Raw genomic sequence first — 26354 nt, 5'->3', positions numbered from 1 at the left:
GGCACGACAGACAGACGGACGGACCGACAAGCTGGACAGCCCACTCACCCCGCACCGCGTGCTGAGCATCACCCCACTGGACGACCCCCCCAGCTCCAGACCCCCAGCCTTGCTCAGCTCCTGAGTGCACGCATCACACCTGTCCCCCAAAAGCGGTGACACATTCGGGGTGAGGATGTCCTTTCGGGCCACACATGATGATGCTGTAACCCAGCCGGGTCTGCAAACCCAAATGTCTTGCTGGAGACTTGAGTTTCTCCATCTTAAATAAATACGCAGCCGAAGAGGAGTGGAAATCTGCTGTGGCCAAGCCACCGACCCTTCCAGTGCCAAACCCAACCTGTTTTCACAACCCCCCCTCGCTGCCCACCCAGCACCATGGCACAGCGTGGATGCACCAGCACTGGTTTCAGGATGGCACATGCCGCCCTGTCCCATGGCAGGAGGCACAGCACAGACTCCACCCGCCCTGGAGCTGCCTGCCCTCATGCTGCTCCATTCCCAGGCAAAACCTGTGCTGGGATGGTGCTGTCAATTCGCTGGTCCAGGTAACAGTGAGTCCACCCCACGTTCGGGCCCCTGCTTGAACCTGTGCTCAAGCCTCCACTCCTCGATTGATTCAGTGTAATCGGCAAAATGCGAGGCTCCCTCCACTCTAATCCCCCAAATCGTGCGTTTCCCACATCCCCACAGATGACGGCAGGGGATGAGAGCAGCACTTCTAGCCAGCCCACTGACTCACAACCTCGTCTGCTCCCACATGGCGGTGCACACCAAGTCAGCATCCTCCCAAAACCTCTGAAGTTTGCTTGCTTCTCTGACTTCTAATTTTTTGCCCCAATTGCACAGCTGCAGGCAGTCTGCATGAGGGCAGGCCAAGAGCTCCCCGCTCCAGCAAGGCTGCCCGGGGACAGCCCCAGTCCCACACACGCACTCCAGCAGGTTTTGACTTTAAGGACAGTTTAAAGGGGGAAGAGAAGGGACTGAGCTTCCACCAGCCCACCCCTCTCTCCCTGCATCTTAGCCCTGCCTGGTTCCCAGTCCCAATGGGACCAAATCCCATCACCCTGCTACATCACAACCCCAAATACCAGGTCAGAGGACAGACTCTGCCCTGGGAGCAGCCACCCTCCAGCCGAAATGTCTAGCCAAACCCGTAGATGCTCCAGCATTTCTCCCATGGGGAATTACCAGAAGCAAGGGGAAGAACACTCCTTATGGATCCCCATGTAGCCCAGCCAGGTCCCCACTGCCCCCCAAAATGCGCGCTCCACCAAGCCTTTACCTTGCCGCGGCTGGAGTGGAGAGCGATGGAGAGGGGCGGGATGGGGAGGGGGAAGCAGATTCTTTCAGCTTTAGTCAGCTGGCGAAGGCGAGAGGAGAGCCAGCGGCTCCCCTCCCTGCAGAGCCCAGCCAGGAGACGGATCCAGCCACGGCGGGGGGAGCAGCAGCCCGCCGGCAGCTCCAGCAATGGATTTAACAGCTCTGGCCTGGCCCATTTGGCTCTCCGCCTCTGCACAGCCTGGCTCACCCTCCTGGGCAGCATCAGCCCTAGATAAGTGGGGCAGGATTTGACCCCACTAAGAAGGATGTACCCCACAAGATGCCCACCCTCCTGGGGGACAAAGGGTGACAGCAACCCCATCTAGGGTCTTGCCTCCCCATGGAAAGGTGCAGGATCAGCATCCAGCTAGATCTGGGAGGCTCTGGAACCCCCCAACTTTTGCCACATGGGGTTCAGGCTCTGCTGTGACCTCCCATCCCCAAAGGGGTGGGATGCTCATCCCACGCCCCACCCCAGCCAGCCCTGCCCTGTGCGCGGGCCTGAGCTGCAGGGACGCCCTGCGCCAGAACCATGACTCAGGTGGGGATTTAGCAAGTCTCCTGCAGATGTTGGATTTGGCCAGGCCCCAGCGACCCCACTTCCAGCCCCGGTAAGAAGGGATGGCGGGCAGGGCCAGCCTGCGGTGGGGACTGGGATGGTACAGAGCTGGGAGGTGAGGAGTGGGGATGGATGTTGGGTGTGGCAGGACCAGCCACAGTGGGTCCAAGGGCAGGTCATTACAGGGAGCTCCTGTGTTGGGCACCCATTTGTCTCACACCACACCAGGATAGCAGAGGCTGGTGTCCCCTGGCCACGGTCACATATCCAGTCCCTGGGGACAACCCCTCCACCCGCTCCATGCCGGCCCCAGCACTCTGATCTCCACCAGTATTGTTTTTCTAGGAAAAACCAAACCGGGCCATAGATGTTCCCCATCCAGACTTGCCCACCCGCCTCTGCAGTACCCCAAAAATTTCTCTACAGCAACCCTCCAACCAGCTCAAAACCCAGCAGTGCCGCATCCAGCCACAGGTCTCTTCCCTTCCTGCCTCCCTGGAGGTAGCCTAGCCCCCCAAGAAGAGCCACCACAGTGCTGACAAAGCTGAACACCCTGGATAAAGGACATCTGAACCTCAAAAACAGCCAAAGGAAGAAGTGCCTCATCACCACCCTTCAGCCCTCAAACACCCTCTCACCCAACAGATGGCTATGGGGACTGCAGCAGGAACCTACCACACAGACAGCACCAACTCCAAAGCAACCTCCAAGGAGGACAATGGAGAGCATTGGAGAGCTGCTTGCCTCCCCCACTCCACGTGGGGATGGATGATGAGCAGTGAGACAGGGCTGTGGGGGTATCCCAGAACACCCCACTCTTACTAAGGACCATGGAGCAGCCTGAGCTTGGCAGACAGCAGGGACCCTGCCTGGGTAAGGCGGGTGGGTGAGCTTCCTGACGGGACCAGCCTTGGCCTTGGGGGTGGTTCGCAGAACAACCCCCGTCTTCTGGGTACCCTCAGCCAGAGAGCAAGATGTGGGGGTTCAGATCCCCCTCTCATGCCCCCTGGCTTGGGTGAGCTCGGTCAGGTGGCAAACCTGCTGCAACTCAGTTTCCCCTTTCCCAAGCCCCCATGGATAGGGACAACAGAGGCAAGGGGAACACGAGGACAGGACCATGCCCAGCCATCCACCTGCTCATCCAGGTTTGGGGTCCCACAGGGTCATTCCACTCCATCAGGCACCCCCCCAGCCCATATGTGTGCCCCACACTGAGACAAAGCTGCCGGAGAAAGGGCATCCACCTCCACTGAGAGCAGCTGCAACCAGCAGAGACGCGGCGCAGGGGGGACCCACCGTTTGGCAGGCGATCCCGATCCCGACGGCCCGGTCTGCGGCGCCAGTCTGCAGGGAGCCTTCGCGGAGCAGCCGGGACAGGCAATGGCAGGGATGAGGAGCAGCGGCTGATCCCACCCCGGCGTGGGTGCTGGTGCCAGCCTCACCCCCCTCCGCCCCCGGCTGCCGCTCGCTCGCGCCTGGTGGTGCCAAAAATGTGGCGTGCAATTCCCTGACCAAATAAGGCGAGAACAACCACAAACAGGGACCCCCCTCGCACAGCCAGGCACCAGGGTCCCCATCCCAGCCTGGAACAGGCTGGAGAAAAGGAAAAGTGCCGACAGAGAGGGAGGAAGATGAAAGCCCCCTGAGCCCGTGCTGGCTCTCTCCACCACTGCTCAAGGTGCCCCATGGGGCAGCCAGGGGAGACCCCAATAGATGGGCTGTCTTGCAGCTGCCTGTGCTGGCATGGCTCAGAGGGCAGCCTCCCGTCTGCCACTTCATCCTCTGGCAGTCCCAGCTCATCCCCAAACTGGTGCAGTGTCTGCAAATCCAAGGTGCCCTCATTCCCCATCACCACCATCCCTCCAAGGAGGACAGCCCAGGCAGCGCATGGAGGGACCTCTGGAGCCCTGACACCTGCCAAGACCCCCAGGAGGCAATGAAGAGGACCCCTGGGGTACCTCTGCAGCCCTGCAAGGGGCTGGGAGTGCGGCAGCTCTGCCCTGGGGGCCAGAGGGGAACACACAGGCACTCAGGTCTCTACATGCAGAAGGGGACTGCCAGCCTGTCCTGCCAGCTCGGGGCAGGGGCAGAGTCATGGTCTGAGCTCACGGTGGGGACACATGTCCCCTCCCCTTGGGCTGGACCCACAGCTCCCTGCTGCATAGCTGAGCCCATGTGTCACCAGCTGCCTGTTTACTGCCCTGTGCCAAGGCAGGTGCCCGTGCCAGTGCCACACAGCCACCTGGGGTCTAGCCCCAAGTCCTCACTGTGAACAGAGACCCCCTCACCCACCCCAGAGACCCAGAGACCCCACCCTCCCCAGCAAGCCCAGCTGCCCACAGCTCTCCCTCAGAGCAGCCGGTGACCTTCAGGGACATCGGGGATCGCAGCTGTCCTCACTACTGGGATGCCTGTCCGGACCAGGCCAGGAAAGCTCAGGCATCTGCTCAGCCACAGGTGGCTTCACTGCCGGGACAGGGGCCCACCACCCTTTGACATAAAAGTACTGCCTGTTCCTGCCAAGCGGGTGAGAGTGGCCAATTTGCTGCATCCGGATGGGTGCTCAAGGGGCTTTTCTCAGCTTCAAGCAATGGTGCAGACCCTCCAGGGCCAGTGAGGCATCCTCATCCCCCAGGGGAAACTGAGGCACAGCTATGTCCTGCCATGCTTGCACTGTGAAAAAGGACCTGGGAGATCCGTTAGGTCCTGCTCCCAACAGACCTGAGGTTTGGGTTTCCCAAAGCTTTGAGACATAAACCAGGGCTGGAACCTGCTCTGTGCAAAAAGGGCTTTGAGAGCAAAAGCAGCAAAAAAAGAGCCTGTGCTCCCTGGCACCACAGCAGGAGGGGAAGTCCACCAGGATCGTCCTCTCCCATCCTGTGGGCATGCTCCTCCCAGCAGCAGCCATTCACCTACAGCTCTGCTGCACATCAGCATCCCCTTCCCTCAGGGCGGGGGCACGGGTTTCCCATGGGGACACTGGCCACAACCGCCCGTGAGCCCTAACCTTTCTCCAGGTTCTTGCCGGGCAGGGGTGGCTCAGCCCAGGTACCCTCCGCATTGTCCTCACGCTGAATGTTGAAGTTCTCGTAGGAGTCCCACCGGATGAGCGGATCAGATGTGTTATAGTCCACAGAAACGCTGGGCCCATTCTCCAGGTGTTCCATGCCTGGGAAGAGGCAGGACAGTCAGTCAGGGTGATGATGGAGCCACCATGGGTGGGACAGGGGGAGAAGATGGAGGGAAGGTGCAGGCAAGGGGAAAAGGGCAGCAGTTGTAGGGCAAGGCAGGAGTGTCAGGTAGGAACAGGACCACCAAGAGAGATGGATCGTTATGGGATGTACACCAAGACCCACAAATAAGACATGCAAAGCTGGCTGGGGCTTTTGGAATTGCCTAGGGACAGGCAGACAGCAAGTGTGACTAGGTCTGTGCTTTTTGGGCAGGGGGTCCTGTGTTTCCAAGCACCCCCTCGCTCTCTCCCAGGCCAGCAAGCATTGCAGAGAGCAGCCTCCTGGGGAAGAGAGCGAAAGCGATAGGGCACCCATGGGTGCCCCTAGGTCAGCATCATTGCCTGGACCCCTCATCCCACCCTGGTGACAAAGGGACTGCAAATGGGACAAGGGAAGGTTGCAAGGAAGGCAGCAAGGGATAGAGCTGGGGAGTGGGAAAGGAACGAGCATCCAGCTCCGAATCACGCAGCAGTATATCAGCCATACCTTGGATCTTCTCAGGGCCATAGGAGAACACAAACTCCACCTTCCCGTACTCAGGGAAGCGCTCATCTGCCAGGGAGAGAGCAGAGCAAAGGGACCGTCTCCATCCATCCTCCCAACAGCACCCAGATAGCAACCCCAAACAGGCCTGCAGGCCAACTCAAGGCTGAGAGCTGGTAGAGGACATCCCAGCATGCAGCAGTGCATCTCAGCCCCCAAACCAACCCTGAGGCAGCCCTTCCACATCAATACCAGTTTTGGCAGTGAAGGGGATGATGCTGCCACCGGTCCCTGAGTAGCACCACACCCTGCCAATGGAGAAGGGGTGCCCTGCTTTGTCAGGGGCGGATTTGGGGTGGGTGCCCAGATGTCCTCTGATGGGAGCAGCATCAGAGGGGTGGGAGGAGGAGGGAGTTTGGAATGAGGAGGTGGTGGGGCGGCTACCTCTGAAGGCCTCATCCAGGTCCTCCTTGCCAAAGACGACATCAAGGTCATGCACAGCGCATGTGTGGAACTGCACGCGGAAAATCACATCACGGGTTGGGCTGCGAAATTTCTTGTGGTAACACTTCAGCTGCAGAGGGGAGTGGGGACAGGCTATCAGGATGAGCTCCCAGAGCTGAGCAAAGAGGAACCAGAGGGTCCCGAGGCACGAGGACCACCCAACCCCTGGCTGCTCCCTGTGCAGGGGGCTGAGCCAAGGCTCCTTACCAAGATATCACCCTTGAGAAGCAAGCCAGGTTCAATGGTGATGCAGATGCCCGTCTGGCTGTCTCCTTGCACATTGCTGCAGAGAGGGATGGCAGGAGGATGTAAGCTGTGGTGCAGAGCTTCCCCAGAGGTCCCAGCACCACCTCAACCAGTCCTTCCACCCAAACCCAGCCAGGAAAGGTGCAAAGCCCAGAGTCAGCCCTCTTGGCGACAGAGGGGGGTCCCATCTAACAACCCAAGGGGCACCCATTCCCTGGGAGAGGAGGACAGGAAGGGGAAACTGAGGCACAGCTCAATGAGGGTGCTAAAAATGCTGGGTGGGTGGGTGGGTGGGTTTGACCAGGGTCGGAGTGCTGAGGCTGGGCTGTCAGCCATCTGCCCGGCTACCACGAGTCGAGAGGGGCACAGGACATGGAGGGAGGGCTCTCAGGGAAGGCTCTCATCCCTGCCTCTATTTCCCTGATGGAAGCCCTCCCCTCCCCAGGGCGCCAAGGGGCTGCCTTTGGGTGGTGGCACTGGCAGCAGGGGATGAGTGAAGAAAGGAGTGGGGATTTCACAGGCAACATAAACCTGGAGTTTATTACTGGCATCCCATAAACAATCTATTAAAAGCTGAAAGGTAAAGCTGAGTCGGCACTAAATCTCAGCTAACAGGGATGCCCAGCTGTAGGGAAGGGAGATTCTGGTTCAGGAGGGTGAAGTGGGAATATCCCTGAAACAAAGGGCTCTGTTCCCTCCAGGGGAGCCAGGATTGGTCCCAGACTGGGATATGGCCCCAGCAGAGCATCTGGGCAGCTGGAGAAATTGGCTCCTGCCTTGCCTTCACCATTGCCTGCTCCTGGGAACAGTGTCTGAAAATGGTGTTGGGTAAACCGTGGGGTGGTTAAAATGGGGGGAAACTTTTTCTGGGCAAAGAAAGAGCGTTTTTAAGACTAATCTCTGGTAAGAGGAGCAGCTCTTTGGGCAGGGAGAGGAGAAACGCCTCCATCTCCCAGGGAGGTGTCCCCACCCCAGTTCTCGCTCCCTCCAGGGACACCCAGCCCCAGGCTCTGCGCAGCCCCAGGCTCCCTCTGCTGATACACAGAGTCACTACAGCCCTCCCAGCAGAAGGGCCCAGTACGGCCCAGTATAGCCAGTTACCACCTCCAAGGAAAAGGAAGCCCCTTTTTTTTCAGTTCCCTGGACCCCAAACAGACTAAGCACAGGGCAGGGGACCGCTGGGGTCTTGGCCTTGACCCTCTCCATCTCTCTCCACTTGCCAAGCCCCCCGTGCTGGGGAAGACAAAAGCCCCATGGTGAGGAGATAGTTACTAGATCCCCGAGGTGTAGACGGGCTGCATGGCCTGGTAGATTTTCAGGAAGGGCCGACAACCTGGAAGACATCAAGGCAGGGAGAGAAGGCGCACTGCTGTTAGCCGGCAGGGCGGAGGGGCCAGGGCAGGGATTAGTCACGGGGGAGAAATCCAAACAGGGAAGGAGCCAAGGCAAACAGCCACTCCCCACACCGGCCACGGGCAACATCTGGGATGGGCAAAAAGGGATGCTCTAGATGGGGTGGGAAAGAGGGAAAGACCCTGTAGTGCAGCTTGGCTCCTGTAAGACCTGGGGTAATTGCTAGGCTGGGAACAGAGGTGAGATGATGGTCCCTGAGCAAGGAACCACTTCTGGGTTCCGGCACCAGATGTGGTACCGCATCCCAAACCCCAACCCCAATCTGGTGCCATCCTCCCAAAAGCCATCGGAAAAAGCCTTGCCACTCTGCAGCTCAGGTTAGGGCCCAGAGGTGGGGGGGCAGCTCCCCGAGGGCATCACTGTGGGAAAGAGTAGCACCCTGCTAATAAGAGTGCACAGTCCCTGAGAAGGAAAGAGAAATTCAGATTGCTGAGGTAACTGCGGAAAATATCCCCCACGGAGAGCAAGCCTGGCCAGGCAGCACGGAGCAGGGGTGTGAGTGTGGGACCAGGCTGGGGGAGGTGTGGGGGCACCTACCGCCTTTCGACTCAAAGTTGGGGATGCCGTGCATGATGACATGATGGAGGAAGAGAGGCTTGTTGTTCATCTTGATGCTGCCAGAGAGGAGCCCACTGAAGTAATGGATGTACCTGGAGGGCAGACAGGCAGCTCAGGGGCAGGACCCACAGCAAAGCACCCACCTTGGCCCCCTGCATCCAACCACTGGGGCCACAGGGTCAAAACCCAACCTGTAAACACATGCCAGGACCCACCTCTTCTGGGATGGCTGTCCCACCGGCACCACCTTGTCCTCGTAGAAGCGCTTCATGGCAAATCTGTCCAGAGCCTGGTCAGCACTGTGGGGACAAAAGGGCAGGTGAGATTGAAGGAAAGCATTAGCACCAGCACCCCAGCACTGCCACGATGGAGGTCGGCAGTGTGCTCCAGGGCCAACCCAGGACCACATGTCCCTCTCACCTGGCTGAGATGTTGCTGTAGTGCATGTAGGCAGCCACCACCACCCCCAGCCGGCCACGGTTCCCCTGTGGGTACACAGCAGAAGGGGTGTCACAGGGGTAGCAGTGTCTGCAGGCACCCGGGCACAGCCAGTCCCTAACCCCCACACACACATACACCGGTTCTTACAGGCACACACATGCTGACACTTACCCACACCCCAGGCCACAAACCACCACATTCCCTACATCTCTAAGCCCTGTCCCTGCAGCCCCACAGCCCTGCCCAGCCCCCCATCACTGTGTGCCCCAGGGTGCAGCCCACCTTGTTGTGCAGCACCACCACGTTGTGTGCCGCCGCGTTCAGCCACGTGTCCATGGCTTTGCAAATGCTGCAGATCTTCTCCAGTGCTGGAGTGTGCAGGTCAGGCCACCCAAAATCCAGCACCTGGGCAGGGGGAACAGCCAGGGGTCACATCATGCTGGGCTCTGCCCCCTCTGTAGTCCCCAGCCTGCCAGTGTGCAAAGCCTAGGGCACATACCCAGTGTGGGCACCACCATTTTGCCCAGACATACCTCTCCCAGCCTCTCCCCAACCCTGCATCCCACTGCCCAGACCCCTGCCCTGGGAAGGGCATTGGGGTCCCAGATCTCAGCCCACTCCAGGTCACTTGGCTCAGCTGCCCAGGGCTCCCCCACAGTCACAGGGATGGGGATGACACCTTAGGGAGGTCTCCAAGAGGCCCCAACAGCTAGGTTTGGGCTGGGGACTGGGGGAGTGTTTTAAGCTGAGACCCCACAATTCACTGGGAAGTCCCGGTGCTTTCCTCTGGGCTTTCCCCCCTCTGCTCCTCCACCATCTGGGTGGGATAGAAAGGGTGGCTGTTCCTCCCCAAAACAGCTTGCAGCAAGGAGCTGGTCCCGCAGACAGCCCTGAGCCCCTCTGCAACCCACAACTGTGGCCCACCTTTGGGTGAAGTTTGCTGATATCATTTCTCCGCTCAGAGAGGTTGAAAAGCTTCAGGGAAGAGAAAAGACAGGGTAATGGGTCATTTTCCTCCCTCGCTGCCACCTCTCACCTCTTCCTTAGCATAAAGCCCCCACAAATCACCCCATGACAGGCTTCCCTGGACACATTAACCTAAGTAATGTCTTGCCACAGGGCAATGCAATGGTCAAAAACTCCCAGGAGGTCCAAAACGGACTGGAAAGCTTCAAGGAAGGAAAAAAATCCATCAATTTTGATGCAAAGACGCCCATCACCAGAGTCAAGCCCAGCCAGAGGCAAGGATGCAGCACCCCTCCCCTGCAGGGCACCAGCCCCAGGGCCTGAGCACCCCAGCCCCTTCCCCAGCCTGGTGGGTACTGGGCCACATCCCTCACCACATAATTGTCCCCATGCTTGGACTTCAGCATGTGGGCCACTTCACGAAGGTTGCTGCAGAAGCTCTGCTCCTCGGCCGTGCTGGGGTAGGAGACGGCAATGATCCGCTCCGTGATGTACACCAGGTCCAGCTCACAGCTGCTCTCCATGGCTGTGGCAAGGCTCATGCTCCTGGGTTAAGGAAGAGACTGCTGTCAGGACACAGCATGGGGAGGGGATGCTGTGACCCTTCCCCACCTTGCACAGCCCCTGAGGTTAAGCAAGGCAGGCTGGGACACATGGGGATGCAGCGGCAAGGCTGCCTGCAGACTTTCCCCCGTTCCCAGCCCCATTTGGGTCCTTGGGGACCCCAAGCCGGGGGTAGTGGGTCATAACCCCTGTGTCTTCTCCACTGGGAATGTCTCCCAGATGTAGCACATCTACATTGGCAGGGTGAGTGAGTTTCAGGGAGGGCAGCTATGGTCACCAGAAGGGGAAACTGAGGCATTTACCTGGATGTTTTGCGGCGTGACTGCCCACTCCTCGGGGATTTTGTGGCATCCTAGGGAACCAAAGAGGGAAAGCAAGTTACTGCTCTGACCCAGCCCACAGCCAACACAGAGGTCCTGCTAAAGCCAGGTGCGATGGTGCTGCTAGAGCATCCCACTCCCACCACACTGCACCACACACTGTAACACCTCCAAAATATCACTGTCTCCAAATCCTACCCACTAAGCATTCCGGTGGCACCAAACACCTCGATGATGCCATCGTCCCCCCACCATGGCCACAAGTAAAACCCAGCTCTCATAACTCCAGCACAGCTGGGATCTGCCACCTTGGGAACTGCAGGGCCAGTGCCTCGGCACAGGGTCCCAGAGGAGCTTTGAGGAGGATGTCATGGGTTGGGGGACAGTCTCAGGCATGTCACAAGTCCCTTGGTTTCAGCCAGGCTGTGGGCACACACCTAGAAGGACAGAGCGGCTTTGGCCCTGCCCAAAGCAGGGGCAGGTTTGCTGCCTGAGCAGCGGTGAGGAGCCAGCCAGGCACGACGGTTTGCTTTGGCCCCAGCTCTGCAGAGCCGAACGCCAGGAGGAAATGTTTGAGCTCTCGGAGCAGGAAACTTCTATTTATGCATGTTCTCCGGCCTCGAGAATTTCATCTGCAGCCGGTTTGCTCAGTGACTTCATGACCTCAGCCGAAAAACAAAGCAGGGTTTCCAAAAAAAACCGCTAAGGAAAAACACACTCACACCTCATTAGTTTTAGTATCTCCAGCTAATAAGCAGGAGTCATTTAAAAACTCATCTCGCACAGGCAGCATGTCCCAAGCCCCTGGAAGGATCCAGCAACAAGAGATGTGCCCACAGCTGGCTCCCAGGATGCCCCTTTTGTCCCCGGAGCTGTGAGACCTGCTGCCACCCTTCTCAGGGCTGCAGCATCCAGCAAACAACCCACACACTGGAGGTGACAAGATGAGGTGGTAGAGCCTTCCCCGGCACCCTTCGCCTGCCATCTCCTACTCTGCATGGTCCCAGGGCTGCTCCCGCAGGCAGCTGGCGTCACCCTCCATCAGCCTCACGTCCCCTTTTCAAGGTCAGGCTGCCCGGCAGAGCGGAGCCAGGCTCGGCAGCCTGCGAGGCCGGGGGACAACGGTCTCCCCTCCCAGCTGAAGCCACTCTGGGAGGTGGCAGCCCTGCCCGAGTGCCCAGGGGTGCTCAGGCAGCAGTAACAATCCCCTCCCAGGGCCCCAAATTGCTCGCTCACCCCAGAAACCCCCCAGCATTGCTGCGGGAAAGGAGTTAAAACACAGCAAAAAGAGAGGTACGACCTTTCCTGGGCAAAGCCAGGGTGCACGGAGCAAGCTTGACCCTGACTATGGGCTTGTCCCTGCCTTACCGACCAGTGACTGAGATGGGATCCCCACCGCAGGCTCTGCTCGGCCCCAAACTTTTGTAGCAGAAGAGGTCTGGGGTCCCCCACCCACACCTGCCTGCCAGGGGAGCCCCATTAGCCCCTGTCACCTCACCCAGTCGCAGCAGCCTCCACTGCAGCCTTGCCCAACAGAGGAGCTGACACGGGGCAACCAGGACTCACCCCCCTCTCCCACACGGAGAAACTGAGGCACAGAAGGTGAGCAAGGCAGGGACACCACAGCTCCTCTCCCTCCCTCTTCTCCATACCTTGATGGCAGCAAGACCCTTGTTAATCCATTTCCACGGCATGGTGTCTCCATTCCTGGCAGCCTCCCAGCCCCGGGGAGCGGGTGCCTGCAGCCAGGGCCCTTCAGTGTCCCCCGCCCCCACAGGAGCCCTTCGGCTCTGCCCTGCTGCCCGCCACCGATCTAACCGCAGCCACGCTGCTGTCTCTGCTGCCAACCCCTGCACAAGGAAGAGTCAGCCCACGATCAGCTGATAGGAGCAAGCACTCACATTATTAAACACTTCTGCCCGCTACCAGTCTGGGCAACCCTGCAAAGGTCCCCTCTGGAGCAGAGATCTCAGCCAAACCAGTATGTCCCAGTCCAGCCAGCATGTGGTCCCCACCACGCTGGGCTGAAGACGCCCCTGCCAGCCCCATTGAGCATCTGCCTCCCAGCCCCAGGCTGGCTCAAGAGTGTCCCCAGGCTCTGGGCAGCATCCAAAACCTGCAATTCCCTTCTGCTTGGAAACGGTGATGCGAGGCACAAGAGAGCCTGCAGAAATACCAGGAAACTTCCACAAAAGAGAGCAAAGCTGGCAAAAGGGGCTCCTGACTGTCTCACTGGATTTTTCTAGCTGTGTATGCTCTTCCTGCAGTTTGAAGAGAGGCTGGAAACATGGCCTGGACAACCAAAAGGATGGGGCAAAGCCAGCTCCCAGGTGAGGAAGGTTTTCACCCTCTTCCTTGTGGGAACCACTCTGCCTCCATCCCTTGGGTCCTAGCCCCAGCACGCAGGGAGGCCAGCAAACTAGCTGCGGGCAGGGGGAAGCCATCCACGTTGACTTTGGCAATGCGTTTGTCTACACTGTCTTAGCAATTTCATGTCCACAGATTAAATAACATATCCCCAGCTTTGAGACAGGAAAGACGGCTTTGCAGCAAAAGCCCCAGCCCCCTCCCCGCTGGGCTGTGCCACTGCCTCTGCCACTGATCCTGGGCACCTCACCTGGCCTGTGGCATGGCCACCATCACCTTGACTGGCAGGGAGGGAGGGCTGGCGGATCCCAGGGATGTTGGGCGACCACAAGGGCATCCCAGGCTGAGGGATTTTGGCTGGGGGGGCGGTGCTTGCAGCAATGGGACAGGCACAAGTGACCCCCCCGCAGTCTCTAAGCAGAGATCAGCCTCAACTGGTAGCACTTACCAAGGCATCTACCTGCTTCGTGATGCTCTCCCCCGGTGATGGCTGCAGACAGGCAATCAGAAGGAAGGGGAAGGTGAGAAAAAGGCAAGCGAGACAGAAGGAGAAAAATAGTGAGAGAGAAACACACACACATAGCAGGGACCGGGGTCAAAAGTTCCCCCCTGACTATTTCTGGCCCTTCCTAGGAAATGCGCCACAGTCCCGTTTCCTTCCCTGCCTGCCAACATGTCCACTCTTCCTAAAGGTCGGGAATCCCTCGAAACCCAAGCACAGAGGCGGGGCAATGCTTGGGTACCAAGGATGCTGCAGTCCTGCCTCCCAGCAGTCAACCCCCAAACTGGACTGCTGCCATAGATGGGGAGTGCTTGGCCAAACCTTGCACCCACCCTATGACAGGCACCTGGTGCCCCCAACACCTCTGGGATCCCATATGGATCCTCCATGGTCAGACCTCACAGCCAGGAGGTAAACAACAGGGCGAGCCCAGCACAGCCCCACACCCAGCCTGGCCGCCAGCCACCAGCAAGCCCAGCTCCCAGAGAAAAACCTGACGCCACAGGGCCAGTGAAGGACCCCAGTGGGAGCGGAGTGGGGATTCAAGATGCTCCAAAAAGGGGCGAATTTGGTGACATGCCACTGGAGTCCACGGAGAGCTTTGAAATGGGGTTGGGGACAGGAATTAACTTCCTGGAGTAGGAAGAGTGTCCGGACCCCAAATATACGGAGCAGGGTACTGATGTCTCTGCCAAGGGACAGCTGGTTGGGATCCCTGGGGGTGGCATGGCAAAGGGACCCAGCTGGGTGGCCTTTGGGGGTCTTGAGACCAGGGGGACTGATGGGACCCCCGAGACTGGGCTGCTCCGGTCCTGGCAGCAAGGCCAGGCCTGCCATTTCCAGCCATAGGACAGGGCAAACCCCTTTCAATTTCCTCCTAAAGCCGCAGTAACGGTCCCAGCTCTAAATCAACACGTTTTTGCTGGTGATAAGTGCCCGAGGAGGCTGGCAGGGGTGGGGGGTGCAGGCAGAGATTAAACTTGGGTCAGATAACCACTGCGGGGCCCTGGGGCGGGCAGCACACGCTGCTCTCACCCCATCCCCTCGCTCGCTCAGGCTCATGCACTGACCCCATGAGCTAGCAGGGGGCCATCCCCTAAACCCACTTTATAGGTGAGCCCCCTGCCCGGCTATGGGGTGCCCAGCCCAGGGCTCCTGTATAGGGCACAGCCACCCCAGCACTGCCACGCTGCCAAACCCAGAGCTGAAAACCTGCCAGGGCCTCCTCTCCCCAGCGCCTGCCCCAGCAAGCCTTGGCACACGTCTGGAGCAAGAAGGAAAGGCAGCTGCGCTGGCCCCGGGCAATGCCAGCCTCCCTGCCACCACGTGCCCACTCTGCCCACTGCCATGGGCACAGCCAGGCTGGGGATGGCGCAGCAGGGCTGCTCTGCTGGCAAGATGCTGTCTGGTGGCCACCGCTGTGCCACGGTTCCCAAACCTCTGCCCCAGGCATGGTCCTGCTTCCCAGTGCCATCCCAGTGCCCTGCCATGCCCAGAGCCCTGCTGTGGCCCAGCTGGAGCAGCACAGCAAGAGAGCAGGGCTGCCCACCCAGCACCCCTGTGCCCAGCCTCCCCAGGATGGCGTGAACAGAGATGGGGCACCCAGCTGTTTTCCCGGTATCCAGAGAGGACAGGGTGGGCAGGGCTGTGCATCGCCCTGGCCCCAGCTGCTCATTAAAGGTCCCCAGGTGGGACAAAAGAAGAGGGTGACAACAACAAGGGCTGCAAATGCACAGCCTTGAGCCAAAGGCACATCTGGTAGAGTCATCTCCGGGCGTGCAAGAAACCGCCCCAGCTTTGGCCAGGGAGGGGAAGCCCTTGGCGCCGGGGGACCCCAGCACCCAGGCTGGTCACGTCCCACCTGCCTGTCCCTCCCAGCAGCCCTGCAAGCCCCTCTTTCTTGAAAGCTCCAGCTCCAGAAATCCTGTGATGGCTGAGCTTCCCCAACTCATGCTGCTCAGACATGGGATGCCCTGCAGCCAGCCACGCTGGGGGGCACAGCACCAAAATGGAGAGTGCCATTGTCCCCAGCACAGGACCCCTGTGGTTTTGGGGGAAGAGGACTAAAACCCTGAAGCCCCCAGGCAGAGAAAGCCCCACATCCAGTAGAGAACAGGGTGTCTGGTCCCACCTAGTGCACTCAGAGCCCTGCCTGACACCCATGGCTCACGGCGAGGGCTCACTTACCAGCTCATAGTTGACAGCAGGGGAGCAGGGGGTCACAGCCTGCAAGAAAGCAGAAGAGGGCCAGGTTTAGTCTCTGCAGCCCCCAGGCCAGCAAGGGGCATGGGAAGGGGCTGGGTTGCCGCATCCACACCCCTACCACGAGCAAACCCAGTGCCCACCCAAGGGAGTGACAGGGGCACTCGTGACCCGTGGCCCTGCCACTCTGGGCAGGAACACAGGCAGCATCCCAAGGTCAAGGCTGGGCTCCCTGGTAACAGGAGCGGGCTCAGGGCCATGGCGGCCGTGTCATTCAGACTCAGCCAGGGATCCCGGGCAGCCCCAGCCCTGGGTGGGCACAGCGGGCACGGCACAGGGCAGCTGCCTGGTGCCAAGAGCAGCTCCTGGAACAAACCCCAGCACGGCCTCGTGAGCGCTCCTGCAGCCGCCAGCTGAACAGCCCAGCTATTGTTACCTTAATTACCAGCGGCAATTACTGACAATTAACCTTGGGTTTTGTGTGCACCCCAGTCCGCCCAGGAAGCAGCAGCACGCCAGGGTGGGAGAGGCAGCGCCCTGTTTGCTGGTGCCGGGGGCAGCAGGAACAGCCGCCCCAACCCCACACTGGCCCAGAGATGCCGGCAGTAGCAGGAGGGTGTGATTCAGGGCACTCTGTCCCCTCCAAATGCCCCCCGTGTCCCCAGGAGCAGTGATCCCCAGCCAGCCATCTCCTGCCTGGTCCCAGGATTGAGCCAACATACCAAAAACAACTCAAGGCTCGGTCCTCCACCATGGCAGCACAGGGACACCTCCCCATGCTGCTCAAGACTCCCCTGCCCTGGGCTATAAAAAGCAGGATTTGTCCCAAGCACCCCACTCGGAGCACCTGGGTCCCACCCCATCCTGGTCCTCACAGGGTGATGCCCAGTGCCTGCCCCCTCCCGAGCCACCGGCCAGTTCCCATCCTGCCTCCCTGTTTTCTTCAGGGATTGTTGTTGTTCCTCCTCCCGCTCCCTTCCCCTGCACATTATTATTATGATTTTATTCTAATGCAGAAATGCTTCCATAAAAGGCCCCTTTCCCTGCCCCGCGGCGCTGGCCCTGCGCCAGCCTCCCTGGAATGTTCTCCGGCAGTGAGCCGCTACGGACGGGGCCAGCAAGGGCCGTGCAGTACTATGCTGCACCGTGCCCTGCACACCACCACGCTCCTCCCCATGGGATGCTCAACTGAGGGTCCCCAGCCCCCACTCAACCCCCACTCCCGACGCCAGTGACAGAGGGAGATGTGCAGCTCCCCCACCATGGGACACACCAGTCCCACAGACAGGTAGGGTCCATACCCAGCCCTCCTCTGCAGTCAGCACCTGGAGGTTTGCAGGCTATGAAAGCTCCTTCAGCTGGAGAAAGGAGAAAACCGGGGTGCCTGTGGTTGCATCTCCCTGTCCTAGCAGATTCTGATGTCTAACGTGGGCTTGTGCTCACCCAGTACTGCTCCTCCCATCCACAGGAGACACCATCCCAGGCTGTATGGCACTCTCTCATCCCAGAAAAGCAGTTTTACAAGGACTGAAGGCACATAACACTGTTTTCAGCTTCCATCCCTCTCTAAACTTTGGCTCACACACACACTGGGTTCAAGAAGAAGAGGGAAGAACCCTGTCTCAGGCAACAGACTCCTTCCTAGGGAAGCTGAGCCCCTGACTCATGGGTGCAGGAACATCCCTTCTGCCCCATGGGACTGGTGAGAGCTTCACCCCACACAGGACTGTGGCAACCCCCAGGGGCTGCCGCCACTTCTGCCCTCAGGGACCCCCACGTTCCCCAGTGCAGGGAGGGGTGGGAAAGTAAGCGGGACCTGCACACCCCTGGTCCAGGCTTTGCTTCACCACGGCAGACACAGCAGCCTTTCTTCTCCCCCCCACACCGGTGTTTGCATTCCTGCCGCCAAGCTCCCACTGCCACGACCCTGCTGCCCGGCAGCCCTGCCCAGGAATGTGAGGAACGAGGCGCAGCAGGGCTGCCGCCCACCCTACCAGCCCCCCACGGCCCCCTGCCCGCCCACCCGGCCCCCCAGGTTGCAGCCCCATCCTTCCCAGCAGCCACATCCTGCAAACCGCTGCCTTGAGACCCGGGTTTTGCCAAGCAGCAACATCAGTTTCCCAGGAAACAAGGTTCCATGGCCACAAGTGGTGGGGACTCTCTGATGTCTCCTAAAGGGTTGGGCACTCCCAGCAGTCTTCCCCTGGAAAGCAGTGATGGGCTTGCTCTCTTATAGCGAGCTGTCACCATACCTAGAGAAACTCGATACCCTCGAGATGTCCAAGCCCAGAAGTAAACACCTGGCTGGCAAACCCTTGCTGGCTGGCAAACTCCTGACAGCCCCTGACCACACTGCCCCAGGGCAGAGTAGCGCATGGGAGCCCTCCTCCGCTAAAGCCTACCAGCTGCAGCTCAGGGACCAGCCTCTGCAGCCCAGGTCCCCTCCGGGACTTCAGCACCAGTTCACAAGCACTGAGCAAGGCCAGAAGAATGCAAACATCCACCACATACTGGGAATGAGACACCCCAGAGCCTTCTTCTCTTGCATCTCCCCTCCTCCTAAAGCCTTCCTCTCCCTCCTCCTCCCTCAGCAAAACAAACCCTGCAGCTACGGAGGTGCTCAAGGGCATCATCAGGTCCTGCTCCAGGCAGAGCTTCCCCGCGGGTTGTAGCCCCAGCCCATGGGATGCCAGCAGGGCTGGGGGGAGACAAACCTCCATGGAGGGGCCCTTCAGTTCAGCAGCGGGCTAGGTCGGCACAGAGCTGGGCACAGGGTGGGCTGGGGGAACGCAGGGGTCCCCCCAGCCAGGCTGCCAGAGCCGGGCGAGTGCTGGCCCACAGCCCACAGCATGGCCTGCCCGGCTGCCGGTGGACGACACGGGCCCATCTCTGACGCATATCCCTTCCTTTCGGCGGTGGTTTTTGTTTTTCCCTTCCCCAGGAGCTCCGATAAACATTCCCGAGCCGGCCAATATCCGGGCCAGTGCTGACCCTTACGATGCCGGGAACAGACGCAGCATTAGCCACCCTGGCGCTCCCACGGACCCCAGGCACGCCTGCTTCCCATAGCCAGGCACTGAAAGGCCAGCAAGCCAGCCCAGCTGGCGTGGTCAGAGTCAGAGACTTGCTGCCAAAAGGGACACCCCCAGCATCCTGGACCCCTGGCAGCAAGCCCACATCAGGCAGGCACAGCCCTCCTGGCCTCCCTACCCAGAAGGGATTTGGACCCCAAAAGAGGGGAGGAAGGCACCCTCCTCTCTCCAGCCCCCAGGGAGGGGGTCCCCTACCCAAACCACCCTGCAGGATGGAAACGTGGCTGTGAAAGAGGATGGTGACTCAGTGGCCAGATTGGCATCCTGCAGGATGACTCTGGGGTGGCATTGATACCAGCCCAGCCCACGTCACCCCACGGGGAACCTCATGGGGTCCCACATCACCCCATGGAGGACCTCTTCCTCCCTAGCAAGGTCACCTGAACTTTGTGTCATCCACATCCCAGCCAAGGCTGCGTCATCACCTCCCCACGCACCCCATGGCTCTGCTCACCCTGAGACCCTGCCCCAGGCAGGGAGGGGGTCTCAAGGACAGCCATGGGCCACAGCAACCTCCCAGCTGGCCCCAGAGCCCTTCCCCTGCCTGCCAGCCCCTCCAGCCCTGCTGCAGCCACCAAGTCCTGCCAAACCCCTTCTTAGCCATGATGTGGGGCAGAGCAGGAGCCCTGCTCTGGCACCCCACAGTAGAAAGCACTTTAAAGGGACTTGTTTGGGCCAGCAAGTTGGGGACACCAGGGAAGGTTTTCCCCTCTCCAGCACCCCTGTTTGCCCCTCCCTGGCGGGACCAGCTGCAGCATCCTTCCCCACAGCTAACTATAAGGGACTACAGGGTTCAGGCTCAGAGAGGGCCCCTCCAGCCACCCCCCCGCCCAGCACAGGGGGCACGTCCCCCCTGACCAACACCACGTGCTGCCTGCTCCTGCCCTCAGATTTCACACAGCTCTAGTAAATCTGTTTATGCAACAAGTCCCCGGCAGGAGGACAGCATGTTTCCATCCACACCCTCTCCCCCCTTGCCCCAGCTCCACCCTGCCCAGCACAGCCCGAGCATGCAAAGCACGGGGCAGCCACATAGAGCCCCAGCCCCCTGGCACGGGGGTCCTGGGGAGCAGGCAGCACCCCTGCACCATGCAGCCCCTCTCTGCCCCCACCAGTGCACAGGGGTTCTGCTGCTTTTGGGGGTTCTCCTCTCAGGCGGCGGTAACTGGCGGCTGTGCCGAAGGGCAGGGGAGCGGCTTGGCCAGCAGCTCGGCCAGCAGCTCAGGGTGAGTCAGGCTAGGCTGATGCTGGGGCACAGAGGTCTTGCCACTCCCAGGCTTCCCTCTGAGCATCCCCGGACCGCCTCGCAGCTGGGCCAGGGACTGTCACCGTGCCATCCCCTCTGTGCCAGGATGCTGGGAAGCACCCAAGCCAAGGCAGAGGCCACCAGGCTGCCACATCCCTGCATTGCCCAAGAGATGCTGATGGTACCTGGGGAGGGTACTGCACAGCAAAGAGCCACCACCACGGCAGGGATGTCCCCCAAGCTGTGACAGACCCCATCCCCTCTGTCTCCCCGTGTGTGTGTGTGTCCCGTCCCTGGTATGTCCCCAGGGAGCCGCCTCATGGCCCGTCCCCGCCAGGAAGGCGGCAGCAGAGACAGAATAGAGGTTACCTGGTGCACCCAGCCCTGCAGATCAGGGCTGAGATACCATGGGGGACACCAGCCACCCCACCCTGCCCTGGGGGCCACCACTGGCACCTTGATGCATCCCAGGACCCACGGCATAGCCAGGAGGGTGAGGGCCCCCAGCAGCCCACAGCTGGCCAGGCCAGCAGCCCCGGCACTGGGACACAGCACAGGACAGCAAAGGCAATGCGCAGGGAAGTTCCAAGGGGTTGCAATGGAGGCAGCAGCACCAAAATAACCTTGGTTTCAACCCAAATAAGGGCAGGTCCCAGCTCCAGGGGAGTTTGAGCAATCAGCCCCAAGATTGCCAAGTGCCTACTAGGGGAAGGGGGAGAAGACAGCATCCCTGGGCCTGTTTAGGGGGAAAAGGAGTTTCGGGGCTCAGGAAGGGGACAGAGGTGCCACCACACACCCAGTACAGGGGCTGGCCCGCTCTGCCAGTGAGCACTGGCTCGGCACGGGGCCGGCCACAGGCAGGGATGTGCTGTGCTCCAGTGCCTAAAAAAGGCAACATCTGCAGGCAGCGGGTCTGGATCCAGCCCCACGGGTCAGCGCCTGCCTGGCGCTAGCCCCACAGCCCTGGCCATGCCCTGCCACCGGCACCCACCCATGGCTGCTGCGACCCCACAGTGGGGACAACCCTCACCCTGGTCCCACAGGGACCCCACAACCACCCTGCCCCCAGGGAGCACACGGGGTCACGGTACCCTGCCTGCCCCAGGGAGGGCACGGAGGTCCCCCTGCCCCAAATAGGCCATTGGCCAGGGAGCATCTTCTGCCTCAGGGATTGGCTGGGAGCAGAGTGACACTGGGATTGGCTGGGACAGGGTCTGCTGCAGGGGGCTTCACCGGGATTGGTCCATGCCCAGGTTCTTACATGTGATTGGTCAGTGCATGGATTCTTACATGGGATTGGGCAGCAACTGGATTCTCACCTGAGATTGGTCAGCACATGGATTCTCACACAGGACTGGCCAGCACATGGGTTCCTAAATGTGATTAATCAGTGCATAGATTCTCCCATGGGATTGGTCAATACATGGATTCTGACATGGGATTGGTCAGAGCACTGATTCTCACGCAGGATTGGTCAGAGCAGCGATCCCAGCACAGGATTGGCCAGGGCACAGATTCTCCTATGGGAGACTGGTCAGTAAATGGATTCCGACCTGGGCTGGCTGGCACAGGGCCGGCGAGCGGGCAGGCTGGCTGCGCCCTGCGGGAGCCCTGTGCGGGACCCTGCCCCACAGGCCCCCTCTGCCCTTGGCCATGCTGGGGGGCGCCAGGCGAGCCCCATCCCTGAGAGCAGAGGCTCTGCCGCAGGCTCTGGGCTGCCCCAGGGCATCGGGTCACTCACAGTGCCCATGGGGCTGTGACTCATCTCCTGTGTGGTCAAGGCACCAGAACAAGCCCTGGCTGCCCCAGGGGGTGTGTGCCCCCCAGCACTGAAACTGGGGGCTCCCCTCATGGGGGAAAGCCCTGAACAGATGGAGACTGAGGTCAGTGCTGTGTCCCCACCCCATGGGACGGAGCTGGATCTGCTGCAGTGAAAGTGAACTGCTGAGCAGCACCCCAAAACCAGTGTCCCCCATCTGTCAGGGGGAACAGCACAGAACAGAAGGGGGAAGCAGAGATAGAGCTGTGGGGCTGCTCTCCCTGCCCCCCAACACCCAGCGGGGCGGCTCCCGCGCTGACCCAGGGCTGCCGGCACTGTGATGGGATGCACTGGAGATGGGCTGCACGAGGCTGGGCACGGGACAGTGGCAAAGCAAGCAGGAGGGTGGCCCAGGGCAGGGCACAGCTCTGCTCCACAGGCCCCCCAAAACAGGTCAGGGTGCAAACAGACCTCTTGGCTTGGGACCCCAAAAGCGGGGACAGGGAGTGGCACAGCCCCAAGGCGCAGTGCCCAGCCTGGGGGGAAGCAGCAGCCCCGCGGGGCAGCAGGAGCCCTGCCCTTCCTGAAACAGCGGCCAGCGGCACTGCTAACAGAGAAGCTTCATTAGAGAAGGCATGGGCTGGGGGCTCATTTTCTCCTGACCCGCTTTCCTCGGGGGTGTCACCCCCAGGGATGGCTACGGACTGCAGGCAGGATGCACGCAGCCCTCCCAGTGCCACCATGCTGTAGGGACAGGGGTGCCTGCTTGGGGGCCCCCCAAGCACCACCGAACTCCTCACGCAGCAGATGCCACCCCCAGCACTGTCCGAGGACCCGGGGCGGTGCTGCCACTGTCACCCCCTTGTCCCTGCCCGCTGCCCGCCAGCACCCACACCGCGGTCACCGGTCCCGCACCGGTGGCTGACCCCGACGCCGAGCGGGATCAGGCGCCCCGGGAACGGAGCAGTTCCCTTTTTTTTCTTGTTTTCCCCTTAAAACCAAGAGGGCTGATGCCTCGCTTGGCCGTTTCCTCTCCCAGGAGCACAGCCCAAAAACATCTGCGCCGGGACCTGCCCTGCCGGATTTAACCCTCTGCGGGCCCGGCGGCGCGGAGGGGCCGTGGGTCCCTGCCGGGGGGGGTGGCACCCGCCGGGGCTGCCGGACTCCTCGCCACTCATTAACCCGGGGTTTAACCATTGCCGGTCCCGCGGCGGGACAGGGGAGGGGGGTTAACCCATGTGCTGCCACAGCTCCCAGCCAAGGGACTGCCCCTCCCGTGTCCCCCGCCCCGGGGTGACAGGCACCCGCCCGGCATCGCCCACCCGACCGCGGGGCGGGAGCGGGGTGCCGGGGCAGGACCCCGCTTTCCCGCGCAGCCCCCGCTCCCCAGGGACAGGTCCCTACGCACTTCGGAGGGGACGCAAACCCCAGCGCCTGTGTTCTGCCCCCCCCTTCCCGGGGCACCCCGCGGGTCACCGCCCCGGCGAGGCGGGGAGGTGGGCACGGGGGTCACGGCCCCCCGGCGCCGCTCCCAGCCGGCAGCAAGCCGGCCCTCACCCCCTCCCCAAATCCTCCTCCCTGCGAGCACCGCATTGTCCCCCCCAAGCCCCCCCCGCACCGCCAGACCCCCTCTGGGGACCGACAACTGGGGACCCCCCAATACGGGGCGGGCAGCACTCCCCCAGCCACGCAGCACCCCATCACCGCTCGGATGTCACGCGTGGCCCCCGCCCCCCGATGAGATGCCACCCCTCGCAGCACCCCCCTGCGCGGGGGGGCTGCGAACCCCCGTGCCCTCGCAGCCTGCCCGTACCTGGTTCATGACGCTCCCGAAATCCATCCGGGGTCTCGGCTGCCTACATCCGAAAGGGACGGCAGCGCAGCCTCACCTGGCCCCGGGGGCGCGGGGGGCGGCCGGGGGCGGCCAGAGGGGCCGGGGGGGGCAGGCGGGAGCCCGGCGTCGCCCGGGCGGGCAGGCGTGAAGACAGACTGCAGGCAGAGCCCCCCTCCCTCCCCGGGCCAAGCCTAGAGAAGGAAGGAAGGAAGGAGGGAGGGAGGGAGGGAGGTGGGAGGGGAGGGAAGGAGGGGGAGAGCCGAAGGGTTTCGCTCCCCGCAAGCGGGACCCCGGCGATGGAGGGGCGCAGAGGGGTCCCGCTGCCCCCCCCGCTCCCCTCCACACCCCCGGGGCGTCCGGGGGCTTGGGAGCCCGGGAGCGCCGGCCCCGGCCCTAGGGAGGAAGGGGGTCCCGGGCAGCTTTTTCCACCACTCCCCTCCCTCCTCTCGCTCCTTCTCCCTCTTTCTTCTCTTCCCTCTCTCCCCAGCTGCACGTCGTGCTCCAAGTCCAGCCCCGCTCCGCTCCCCTCGCCTCCCCCCAAAACGCCCTTAAAGGCAACCAGGAGCCCGGCTCAGGCAGCTGGCCCTGGGCAAGGGGTGCTGGCCAGTGGGCAGACGCCCCCAAACACATACACCCCCACACACCTCTGCCACCTCCCCCTGCCAAGCGCCTCGCACCCAGTGCTGAGAGGCCATGGTGGGGCGTAGCAGGGTCGGGGCCTTATCGCCCCGCGTGACGCCACTGGTGTCCCTGTGCCCTTGGCGAGGGGGGGGGGGTAGCAGGGATAAGGGTGTGGGGCCCTTCTTGGGGCCTTTATCTGCCTGGCACCCCCTGGTACGACTTGGTCCCCCTTGACACTTGCAGGACAAGGTGCCCAATTAATGGTCCTTGGGTGCCCCGCACCCCCGGTGTTGGGGGGATGTGAAGATATAGCAGCCCACCCTCCAATTAAAAAGGAAACCCAAAACACTGGAAGAGTCCCAGCTGTCCCTCAGCACATGGAGCCACGCCAGTCCTTGCTTGCCTGTCCCAAATCCAGGGTGTGCCCAGCATCGACCTCGCCTTCCTCCCATCTCCCTTCCTCCTCCTCCTCAGGGGCTCTGTGTGGCGATGGATGGAGCCCTGCTCTCCCCAGCCACACCTGGGGTATCCCAGCCCTGGCTCTGCTGGGCAGGCAAGTGCTCAGCGCCGGGAGACCAAGGAGTGATGGGGGGAAGCCCCCAGCAGTGTGAAGCACTGGGGAGCCCACCAGTGGTAGCCCACAGAGTGGCGAGCCAGCCGAGGAGGCAGGGAGCCAGGCACCCGGCCCAGTGCTGTTGACATTTTCTCGCCCAACACCTCCCCGTTCCTGTTTGCGTTTCCGTCCTTGCACTGCGGGCTCAGCCAGAAGGCTGGGGCTGGCTCTGCTGGCACAGGGCAGGACCCCAGGGACCCCTCCGGCCTTGCCACCCCCCCAAAAAGCAGCAGGGAGGGGCTAGTGGTTAGGAGCTCTCCTTCTGCCCTCCTTCAAGACTCCCATAAGATGCACTACCCCTGGAGTGCAATCCCACTCCAGCAGATCCTGCCCAGCCTCTCTGTGCCTCAGTTTCCCCAGCAGCCGGATGGTGCTGTGGGATGGGAGCACTGAGAGGCACCAGAAGACCCTTCCCACTGAGGGACAAAGCACCAGAACCCAAACATTCCTAGGGGGCACCTGCTCATCCCCCTCCTGAGCAAGCGCCAGACCCACTGCGCTCCCCAGCACCCAAGGGCATGGGGCTGGACCCCAACAGACACCACTCTGGGGCCAAAACCCCCCCACCAGGATTCATGGGCACCCCCAAACAAGCCCCCCAGCACCCAAAAAGCAGGCATTCCAAAAAGAGGGGAGTGCTGCAACTGCGATAGAGGGGCAGTAAAGGTCCTGTGCCAGAGAGCTGGGCATGGATGCCAGCTTGGCTCCAGCGCAGACCCCCGCACCGACACCCCCCCAGCCCCAGCGCCTTGGGAGGCAGCTGCAGGACAGCTCCTGGACCCTGGGAAACAGCAGCAGCAGCAGCGCCGGGGCTAGATGGGAAAGTATCAGCATCTGAGCAGGGTGGAAATGAATGAGTGAGTCAAGGGCACTGACAGCACGTCCCCATCCCCAGGGAGGTGATGAGAGCTGGCCCCTGGGGAGATGATGTGTTCCCTTCACAGGACACAGCCAGAGAAGTCCTGACAACATCCCTGAACTCCAGCCCCCTACGTACCTCCCAGAGCCATCGGGTCAAAAAGCCAGTGGGAGCAGGTCCGATGGTTGGCTCAGCACCCCACGGGGTCCCACCAGCACCCCCAGAGAAACCACCCGCATATGAACCAGCTGCTCCACAACCCAAAACAATCCTTGAGCATCACCACCCCAAAATGTCAGCAGAAGAAGGGGGACCTGGGGACCAGGGACCCAGCGGGATCATCTCCAGAGGTGAAAGCACACAGGAGATAAAGCCCCAGTGTGGGGTCTGTAAAGTCCCTCTTGAGTCGGATCTTTCAGCTGGTTTAGGGTTGATGCCACCCCTTGGAGCATGCTGGGGGTCCCCAGCCACCCAACACCCTTCCTGGGGCAGGTCCCAGGAGAAGTGGCCATGGGGGACGCAAAGTGGTCTGGGAACGAATAAAGTGAATGAGAAAAGAGACAGAGACGCTCCACAGGAGCTCCCATCCAGCCCAGACCCTGTGTCCCACCACCACAGGCCCCTGAGGGGGCTGGATCCAGCCCTGGAA

At 61.4% G+C, this 26354-nt stretch overlaps 1 protein-coding gene across 7 annotated transcripts in view; it reads right to left on the bottom strand.

The window, feature by feature from the left end:
* TNS1 (tensin 1) overlaps window positions 1-23798 on the bottom strand; it is a 55084-nt gene extending 31286 nt beyond the window's left edge. For 4 of the 7 annotated variants that reach the window (XM_055718510.1, XM_055718511.1, XM_055718513.1 and 1 more), the window contains exons 1-15: window positions 23592-23798; window positions 15667-15705; window positions 13426-13467; window positions 10593-10642; window positions 10101-10272; window positions 9685-9735; window positions 9043-9165; window positions 8740-8804; window positions 8535-8618; window positions 8299-8411; window positions 7621-7681; window positions 6310-6385; window positions 6043-6172; window positions 5602-5667; window positions 4890-5051 (exon numbers count right to left, since the gene is read on the bottom strand). In XM_055718510.1, coding sequence (XP_055574485.1) covers window positions 4890-5051; window positions 5602-5667; window positions 6043-6172; window positions 6310-6385; window positions 7621-7681; window positions 8299-8411; window positions 8535-8618; window positions 8740-8804; window positions 9043-9165; window positions 9685-9735; window positions 10101-10272; window positions 10593-10642; window positions 13426-13467; window positions 15667-15705; window positions 23592-23618 — 1261 coding nt within the window. In that variant the 5' untranslated portion in view covers window positions 23619-23798. The remainder of the gene's footprint in view (window positions 1-4889; window positions 5052-5601; window positions 5668-6042; window positions 6173-6309; window positions 6386-7620; window positions 7682-8298; window positions 8412-8534; window positions 8619-8739; window positions 8805-9042; window positions 9166-9684; window positions 9736-10100; window positions 10273-10592; window positions 10643-13425; window positions 13468-15666; window positions 15706-23591) is intronic. The other 3 variants (XM_055718516.1, XM_055718517.1, XM_055718512.1) reach the window with 3 other exon arrangements.
* Window positions 23799-26354: the final 2556 nt, after the last annotated feature.

The sequence above is a fragment of the Falco cherrug genome, chromosome 8 (assembly GCF_023634085.1).
Source record: "Falco cherrug isolate bFalChe1 chromosome 8, bFalChe1.pri, whole genome shotgun sequence".
NCBI classification, from domain to species: domain Eukaryota; kingdom Metazoa; phylum Chordata; class Aves; order Falconiformes; family Falconidae; genus Falco; species Falco cherrug.
This window is presented reverse-complemented; position numbering and strand designations above follow the sequence as displayed.